This window comes from Rhamphochromis longiceps, linkage group LG4 (assembly GCF_057381845.1).
Source record: "Rhamphochromis longiceps isolate RC_006_pf linkage group LG4, R_longiceps_female_GT1.1, whole genome shotgun sequence".
Taxonomy (NCBI): Eukaryota; Metazoa; Chordata; class Actinopteri; order Cichliformes; family Cichlidae; genus Rhamphochromis; species Rhamphochromis longiceps.
Genome location: NC_140560.1, coordinates 36733874 through 36743625, shown reverse-complemented (window position 1 = coordinate 36743625; position 9752 = coordinate 36733874). Strand labels below are relative to the sequence as shown.

Sequence of the window (9752 nt, the reverse complement as noted above, 5' to 3'; positions counted from 1 at the left end):
CGCATGTAGCTATGATGATGTTTGCTAGTTCAACTTACATGCATCAATGTAATAACGTGGTTAGCCTACTCAAAGTAAATTACACACGAACAACATTAAGCTACTCACGCAGAGAAGAACGGCTGCTGCTGAGTTTGCATCTTTTGCTGTGAAGTACAGCCAGACTTTTGACCGCTTCGCCTTGGGCATTTTTAATCTGTAGCTCTGCTCTAAAAGAATGTACGTACCTGGGCCCGCCTACTATCCTCGGAAACGTAAAATGATTGGTTAGAATCTAAAGTGTATCACAGCTCAGGAAAAAAAAGCACCGAAATAAAGCACCGAAATGTGCGCTGCTTTTCGGGCTGGTTACTACTGTTTATGTCAGAACTGGTGCCATCATGGCACCGGATACCAGTACCTATCCCTAATCGCCAGTCAGATACACGACACGGCAGGCAGCACCCTTGGGAAGATGAAGCCAGCGAGGCACTTCATCAACGAGCAAATGTGGTGGTGAAACCACAGCGTACAGCAAACATTCACAGAAATGAAGACAGCATTCAAGATGTGGCTTCAGTTTCACAACGATGTTGACTATCAACACTACAGGGCACTTTGAGCAAAGAAGGCAGTAGGAGCAGAAAAGGCATCACACTATGACCAACTCTACAAAGAACTGGACATGCCCAGGGGGGGGCAAACAAAGTCTAACGCCTTGCCAAAAACCGCCATCGAGCAACACAGGACACCAGCCAGGTCAAACATATCAAGGATGCCAATCATCAGATCCTCCACGATTCGCCCACCATCCTCAAACATTGGACCAAGTACTTTTCGGATATCTGCAATGTGGAGTTCCCCCATCAGCCAATCCACAGCACAGACTCCGTCCCAGGACCCCCAGTTACCATCAAGGAAGTAAAAGCCGCTGCCAAGAAAATGAAGAATGGCAAAGCAACTGGACCAGACGACATCCCAGCCGAAGTTTGGAAGATACTCGGCTGCCAGGGCATCTCAGTCCTCACCGACCTGTTCAACAACATCGTCAGAGATGGGGCTGTCCCTGCAGCCTGGTCAACCAGCACCACAGTGCCCATCTGGAAAGGCAAAGGCGACATGGCCAATTGTTGCAAATACCGCCCGATCCGACTCCTGTGCCACACCATGAAAGGTATTCAAGCAGATCATTGCTGCCAGGCTGCGAGAAATTGTCCCAATAACGCCCAACCAGTGTGGCTTCGTCAAAGGATGCGGCACAATAGATGCCATCCATGCCGCCCGCCTGCTGTTGGAGAAGCACCGAGAGAAGACCAAGACCATCCATATGGCCTTCCTTGACCTGGAAAAGGCTTTCAACCGAGTCCCTCATGACCTGATCTGGCACTCTCTCCCATCACACGGGGTCCCCAAGGCCTACGTCGACTGGATCAAGCCCTTGTACAGAAACGTGGCCAGCACAGTCAGAAGCCCGTTGGGAACATCACCACCTTTCAACATTACCGTGGGTGTGCACCAAGACTCCACACTGTCCCCGCTTCTCTTCATCCTCTGCATGGACACCATGACCGCTTACCTCCAAGAAGCCCACCCTTGGACATTCCTCTATGCCAGTGGTTCTTAACCTGGGTTCGATCGAACCCTAGGGGTTCGGTGAGTCGGTCTCAGGGGTTCGGCAGAGCCTCCACTGCGGAGGTCGCAGAGGTCCAGCCACGCCCGAATTATCTTGTAAATTTGTGATGACACGCCCCCTTCTGGCCATCACTGGCTGCAGACGATCATGCTACACTGCTTGGCCAATCAGGCCTGCGGGGAATGTAGCGCGCGCAGTAGTCAACATGTGAATGTCGTGGTAGTACTTCGCGTGATTTTTTTTTTTTTTAACATTTTAATCCATACTAACTATGTCGGGCAAAAAAAAGAAAGTGGTTGGACGAATATGTACAGTATGGATTTACATGTATCACGGAACGTGATGGGAGTGAGCGTCCTATCTGCATGATTTGCAACGCCAAGTTGAGCAACTCTAGTCTCGCACCGGCAAAACTAAAGGAACACTTCTTGAAGCTGCATGGAGACGGGGAATACAAGAACACAACACTTGCTGAATTCAAGGTGAAGAGAGCCAGATTCGATGAAAGGCCCACTCTGCCTGCTCTTGGATTTGTACCCGTTAACAAACCGATCCTCACAGCATCGTACGAAGTTGCTTACCTGATCGCAAAGCAGGGCAAGCCACACACCATTGGTGAAACACTCGTGAAACCAGCCGCGTTAAAGATGGCAAATCTGATACTTGGAACAGCGGCCGAAGGTAAATTATCACAAATTCCTCTTTCAAATGACACCGTCAGCGACAGAATAGAAGACATGAGTAAAGACATCTTGGCTCAAGTAGTCGCCGATCTGATTTCAAGCCCGGCAAAATTCAGCCTTCAGCTCGATGAGAGCACAGACGTTGCTAATCTAAGCCAGTTTACTGTTTTTGTGCGCTATGTGAAAGATGACATGATAAAAGAAGATTTTTTATTTTGTAAGCCTCTTACAACAACAACTAAGGCAGCCGATGTGAAGAAGCTTGTGGATGACTTCTTCGGAGACAACAATCTTTCATGGGACATGGTTTCTGCAGTTTGTACAGACGGAGCTCCCGTCATGCTGGGAAGAAACTCTGGTTTTGGTGCGCTAGTAAAAGCCGATGCACCACACATCATTGTGACTCATTGTATTTTGCACAGGCATGCATTGGCAACAAAAACCTTGCCTCCAAAAATGGCAGAAGTATTAAAAACCGTGGTGGAATGTGTGAACTATGTGCGAAATAGTGCTCTGAGGCTCCGCATCTTCAGTGAGCTGTGTAAAGAAATGGGCTCTGAATTCGAGGTACTTCTGTACCATTCTAATGTTCGGTGGTTATCCCGGGGACAGGTGCTGAATCGTGTTTTTGCCATGCGTGTGGAATTAGCCCTGTTTTTGCAAGAGCACCAACACTGTCATGCAGATTGCTTCAAAAATCCTGAGTTCATTCTCATTTTAGCGTACATGGCTGATATATTCGCAGCTCTCAATCATCTCAATCAGCAGATGCAGGGTGGTGGAGTCAATATCATAGAAGCGGAAGAACACCTGAAGGCTTTTCAAAAAAAGCTAACGTTATGGAAACGACGAACAGAGAACAACAACTTTGCAAACTTCCCCCTTCTGGACAACTGTGTAAGTAAGGTCGAAGATGTGTCTGGAATCGGAGATGTTTCTGTATCCACGGAACTGAAGCAAACAATTGCAACGCACTTAGATGAGCTTGCAAAGTCTCTCGACAGATATTTCCCTACAAGAGAGTCATATCCAGCATGGGTGAGACAGCCGTTCACGTTTGCTGTTGAGACAGCAGATGTCAATGATGAATACCTTGACGAAATCATTGAAATTCAGCAGAGCCAGGTTCAACAGCAACTCTTCAGAACAACAACGCTCTCAACGTTTTGGTGTCGACAAATGGACGAGTATCCAATTATTGCTAAGAAAGCCCTGGATTTTTTTATACCATTTGTTACAACATATCTTTGCGAGCAATCCTTTTCGACGATGCTGGACATAAAAACGAAGAAAAGGAACAGACTTTTCTGTGAAAATGACATGAGACTGGCACTTGCCAAGGTGAAGCCACGCATATCTGAACTGGTCTCTCAAAGGCAACAGCAGAAGTCACACTGATTTGCAGGTATGTAATTTGTTGTAAGTTCATGCATTGTGTTGGTTTTGTTCTTTGAACAAGGTGATGTTCATGTACGGCTCATTTTGTGCACCAGTAAAAAAAACATATCTATGTCTTGAATTTGAAAAAAAAAAAAAAATTCACTAAAGAGGGGTTCGGTGAATGCGCATATGAAACTGGTGGGGTTCGGTACCTCCAACAAGGTTAAGAACCACTGCTCTATGCTGACGATGTCTTCCTCGCAGACTAATCCCAAATGGAGCTGCAATGCCAAATGCAGCAATGGAAGATGTTAGATTTATATTGTTGGATTGTCATTTATGCTAAGAAATATCTACTCATATATGCTTAGAGTTTTATAATCAATGTCATGTTGGTAGAGGTTTGATCCTTAATAGTCTGCAAAGACTTTTGTGTGCATTCCAGAGTGTTCTGGCGTTCACACCCACATCCTAGGAGCATGTGAGAGGTCGTACCTTCTCGTATTGTTTTGTGGTAGGATAAACATATCTACATCTGTTTTAGTCTAAGTGCCTTTTGTTTAGATGAACTGCTGGACTTCCAGACCACCAGGTTTAGGGAAGTCGTTTATGGTTTCACATTCTGCCGTGTGGAGCAGCAGTATAAGGATGAAAGAGCCGCAGGTTGCCGACCCTGCTTTAGGGTCATCAGGACAAAATCTGAATGCACAGGCTCATCAGTCAAAGCTGATAAAAATACCTTAAAATTTTCCACCAAAGGGTTTTAAACCATTTTAAAGAGTTTCATTTAGTTTCTCAACATTTGGAGCATTTAGACAACTTTGTTTAAAGCTTCTGATAAGCAGCTGAATGACAGGATGAGTTCCTTGGTCTCCACCCCTGGGCAGAGCCATCATCTCCTGCAGTCCTGCACACCTGAGGCTGATTCTGGGTTGAGGATTTGAGCTCCACTCAGACTGTCCTTCACTGCCAGTTCGTCAACGAGCTGACGTTGGTATCGGCTCTAAGTTTGATATTTGTCACATTCAGCGTCACCTCAAAGGGGTTGGATCCATTTAGCTTCAGACGCCCCAACACGACAGTCCACTCGGACGCTACAGGGGAGCTGTGGGAGGAACGAAGCACACAAACATAATCTTCATCAGCTTCAAACAAAATCTACACCTTTACGCCCTAAACTGTAATTAAACAATGAATAGTAAAAGTCTGGCTGAAAGGATGATCCCAATACATACACTGCTTAGTATGTCTCTGCACTATAGGTTCTTGGTCATTCGGGTCATGATCATGTAAGGAGAAAAAAAACAGTTGGACCTCTTTAAGGGATAACTTCCACTAGGGCTTAAAATGTGGGACTCCATCATTTGGTGGAGAAACTTATCGGATGAGAGGTGAAACATCTTCAAGAAACTTAAAGAAGTCCAGTCGCTTTTCTTTCCAAGCTCCTTAGAATTGCTTCTTAATTCAGATCAAACTGAGGTTATTGTACTCGGCCCTGAAAATCTTAGAAATATGGTATCTAACCAGATTCTTACTCTGGATGGCATTACCTTGGCCTCCAGTAACGCTGTGAGGAACCTTGGAGTCATTTTTGACCAGGACATGTCCTTCAACGCACATATTAAACAAATATGTAAGACTGCTTTCTTCCATTTGTGCAACATCTCTAAAGTTAGAAATATCCTGTCTCTTAGTGACGCTGAAAAACTAGTTCATGCATTTATTACTTCCAGGCTGCACAACTGTAATTCATTATTATCAGGAAGTCCAAAAAACTCACTGAAAAGCCTTCAGCTGATCCAAAATGCTGCAGCAAGAGTCCTGACAGGGACTAGAAAGAGAGCAGATTTCTCCTGTTTTGGCTTCCTGTTAAATCCAGAATTCAAAATCCTGCTCCTCACATACAAGGTCTTAAATAATCAGGCCCCATCTTATCTTAATGACCTTGTAGTACCATATCACCCTATTAGAGCACTTCGCTCTCGCTCTGCAGGCCTACTTGTTGTTCCTAGAGTATTTAAAAGTAGAATGGGAGGCAAAGCCTTCAGTTTTCAGGCCCCTCTTCTGTGGAACCAGCTTCCAGGTTTCTTCCTGTTAAAAGGGAGTTTTTCCTTCCCACTGTCGCCAAAGTGCTGCTCATAGGGGGTCATATGATTGTTGGATTTTTCTCTGTATCTACTGTACAATATAAAGCGCCTTGAGGCGACTTTTGTTGTGATTTGGCGCTATATAAATAAAATAAAATTGAATTGAATTGAATAGAATAGAATTGCTCAGAAATTACTGCTCAGAAAAATTAAAGATTAGAGTAAAGCATCAAGTCAATTAAACTTGGATTATTGATCTTCTCATTTAAGCAGAGAGGGTTGTTAATCAGTTTCAGCCTCTTTGGTGTGAATGAAAGTAACAAGACGTTTTCTAGAAGGGCAACAAAGTGTCACGACGAGCTACGCCGATGTGTTTGCTAAACGTACACACTGCAGGAGACAGAACTCAACTTGAACCAAAAACGAGCCTTTATTTAGGCTGATGGCAGAAGCAAACATGAAAACTAAGGCGACAAAAGGTACAATAACTAAACTGAGAAACTGGCTATGAAAACTGTGATAACTATGGCGTGGCAAAACAGACGACCTGACAACGAGTGAATGGAAACACACTCCTGAACTAGGAAACACTGAGAAAATCTAGTCCCATAGATTAGATCTCTTTATGTAGTCACCCCTGTGTTAAGTGTTCCCTGTTGGTTTGTGTCCCCATGTTTCCTGTTTTATTTTGAAAGGTCTCGTGTTTAGTGTTACTCTCCCCCTTGTTGTCGATATGTTTCATTCTATTCAGCTGTTTTCCTCATGTGTCTCCACTTCCCCTGATCACCTCATGTGTGTATTTAAGTCCTCCGTCTTCCCGTGTTCAGCGTCGGGTTGTCTGTGTATCTCCTCTCATGTTACGTCAGGTTTCAGGACTCCGTGCTGGTCATGTTCATGTTGCTTATTCATGTATATGTTTCATAGTTCTTTCATGTTCCAGCACAGAGTCCTGCTCATAGTCGTCACAGTCACCTTGTAATTTCCTTCCTAGTCTGCTTTAGAATCAGAATCAGAATACTTTATTAATCTCGAGGGGAAATTTAGACTGTGGCTACATTGTGAATGTCAATCCACAACAAGGGGTCAGCGGGGGAGCTGGCCCCAGGGAGGGGTCACTTGCCCCTCCCTTCCTTCCCTCCCCATCTCCAGCTGCCTCCCTCTTCCCGCCCCACCACAACCACCCACACATGCAGGGCCTTGGAGTAGGGGTATGTCACCAGGGTGCAGAGGAGGCTACCCCCCCCCCCGTCCCCTTCTGGCTGCCTCTGCCTCAATTTTATCCCACAACTTAGACATTCACATTACTCACACTCTCATTACACATACATATAGGATCTTGGGGGTGGGCACGATACACGGAATCCAAAGTACCATCAGGGTGTACACCTCACCCCTGGCGTCGTTGCTCACCTCTCAATTTTAAATACACGTAGACATTGAGGGCCAGCAGGAGGGACCATGCGCTTACCTGCTGCTCTCTGGCAGGTAGCTCCATGCCCTCCTGGGTTTTAAATGCACCTTAGAACACACATGCATCAACACTACAATGAGCGGGTGGAGGGAGGTTTGGAGTCTTCTCTCACCCCCGTTCTCTGCGACCTGCTGGAGCGGGGGGACTAGGAGGAGGAGTTGGCCGTCCGACTGCGGTCTGGAGTGTGGGGCCTTCCTGCTGCTGCGGAGTCGGGGCGGTCTGCCTCCCCCCACCGCAGGGAAAAGGGTAACACCACCTGGGTCTGGGTGCAGTTCCCCCCTCCAGGGGCAAGGGTACCTAGACCCGGTTCGTAGAGTACGCTTGGGGAGTGTGATTGTGTGTACAGCGTCTCTTTATGTCTGTTTCCACGTTGGTTGAGTGTGGAGTAAGTGCATATGAGAGCATGAGGGTGGGAATGGATGTTTGTGTCTGTGTGTGCCTGTATGTCTGTGTCTATATGTCAGGTTGGGTATCAGACGCCACCTCTCTGGGGACATCTCAGGCCCTCCAAGGTTTGGAGGCCTATCTCCCCCTACCACCACTTCCCCTGCCGGTGGCGGACTCCCTCAGGTGTCGGTGCGTTGGTGGTTCTTTGTGTCTGGGGGTGGGCGTCCAGGTACACACCGGCTCACTCCTTGGCGGCCGCTTATCGGGGCCTGGAGCCTGGGGCTCGCTCGGGCCACTCCGGAGGTGGGGTGCCCCCGGCCTGGGGCTCGGTCACTCAGGCACGGCTGGCTGCCGGCGGAGCTCACAGGCGCGTCACTGCAACTCCCCCTGGCTTCTGCTCCGTGGCTGCTGAGTGAGCCCTCATCTGGGACTCTCCTCAGCTCTTTCTGGGACAGTGGTGCGGCTGCCCCTCTGTTGGTCTTCCATGGTCTCTTGTGTTCTGGGGGCCTCTGGATGTCTGGAGTTTTGATCTCCTCCATACCTGCTTCATGCCCTGGAGGACGGGGCTGTGGCCCCCCCACACCCTCTAGCAGATCATTACATGGAGAAACCTTTGGAATGCAAGCATGCTGATCCACACAGGTATGCACACAAGTGTACACACGGGTGTTCACAGACGCGGACTACAGCTTTCTTGGCTGCTGCCTCAAAGCACATTGTGCGCTGTCTATCTTGCGTGCTGCACAATATCGTTTATTATTTAGTATCTACTGATATCTACTGCTAGCTAGTTTATTGTGATGGTGCTGTTTTTTTTATTATGTTGCTCTTTGTTGTTTGCTTTCTCTTCTGTTTTTTTCTCCATACAGGTGACCCAGGTGTTTGTTTGTTTTTTGTTTTTTTTTCTTTCTTCCCCCCCTTCTCACCGTCTCTTCTCCCCTTTGGTTTTCTCTCCCTCTCTTTCTTTCATTCTCTCTCCCTGTCCTATCCCACAGTCATGTCTGTCCCATTTGTAGCAACTGAAAATAAAATAAATTCATAATTATAATAAAGGTCAATCAAATGGACCAATATGGCAAGGCCATGATGATCCACTTGGTAAAATAAATCCACTTGGCATCTTTCTTGGCCTTAAGACAACAATTCTGACGGCTAAAGATCCAAACGGGACACAAACAAAAAAAAAAAAAATGAGAAAAGAAAAGGAGGAGAAACGAGCAACAGATGCAGGTAAGCAGATGTGTGATTGGATAATGGCAGGTCATCCTGAAACAATCAGAATCAGAATACTTTATTAATCCCTGAGGAAATTATGTGGGTTATGTCGAGATGAAATATTATTTTACATTCATAATCTATGTTACTATTCATGATCCTTATTATTACTGTTGCATCATTTATGATTTATCATTATTGTCATGTCATTGACACATTTATTGAAACTGGTGAGGTTATATTAAATTCTGTATTTCAGGTGTTAGCATAAGCATATAATAATCTTTCATTGCAGGTGCAACTGTAATCATGTTATACACATATTGCATAATTAAAGGGTTGAAGCTACGGGCAGCGCGATGTCTGGCCGATCAATGGAGCAAAGTTCAGCTATTGAAAGGTTGCCTACATGTTTACAGTATAATTTGCTACATATTGCCTGTGTGCATTCAGCAGCCTCCTGCATTGAAGTTTGCCTGGTAACAGATGACGTAGAGGGGGTTCATGTACTGAGGTTAACAACACAGACACATAGCCTGTCTGGGTAAACTGATTGCAAATGTTGTCTAAGTCTGGAAAAGTGTAATAACAGGAAGCATCTGGAGGAACAGAGGAAGTAGCGGTTCCTTTTTAGAATATGTCCTTGCTGGAGTTACTGGTCATCATAAGTATAAATATCACACCCACCTACTGTCAGGCGGGAGATGGAGCCTGATGTTTTGCAGAGCCCATCTTCACCACATATATGTGTTTTAATAAAATCATTTGTGTTGACCCACTATGGACTTTCAGTCATATGTCTCTTCCTCAAAAATTCGAACCGCGACAGTTCTGGTGCCGAAACCGGTTTGAGGAGGGACTAATGGGGTTTGGCTGAGGTGTAGTGGTGTCAAACAGACAGACAGCCAGGAGGTCGA

The 9752-nt window shown here is 46.0% G+C and overlaps 1 protein-coding gene across 1 annotated transcript; it reads left to right on the top strand.

Moving 5' to 3' along the window:
- The first annotated feature begins 1977 nt into the window (after nt 1-1977).
- LOC146672260 (protein FAM200C-like) lies at nt 1978-3693 on the top strand. Its single transcript, XM_085405372.1, has one exon. It carries the CDS (start codon nt 1978-1980, stop codon nt 3691-3693), a length of 1716 nt encoding a protein of 571 aa, XP_085261498.1.
- The last annotated feature ends 6059 nt before the right edge of the window (nt 3694-9752 follow it).

What these genes read in the sequence shown, in the direction of transcription:
- LOC146672260 (XM_085405372.1), top strand. Translation starts at nt 1,978, where the DNA reads ATGATTTGCAACGCCAAGTTGAGCAACTCTAGTCTCGCACCGGCAAAA.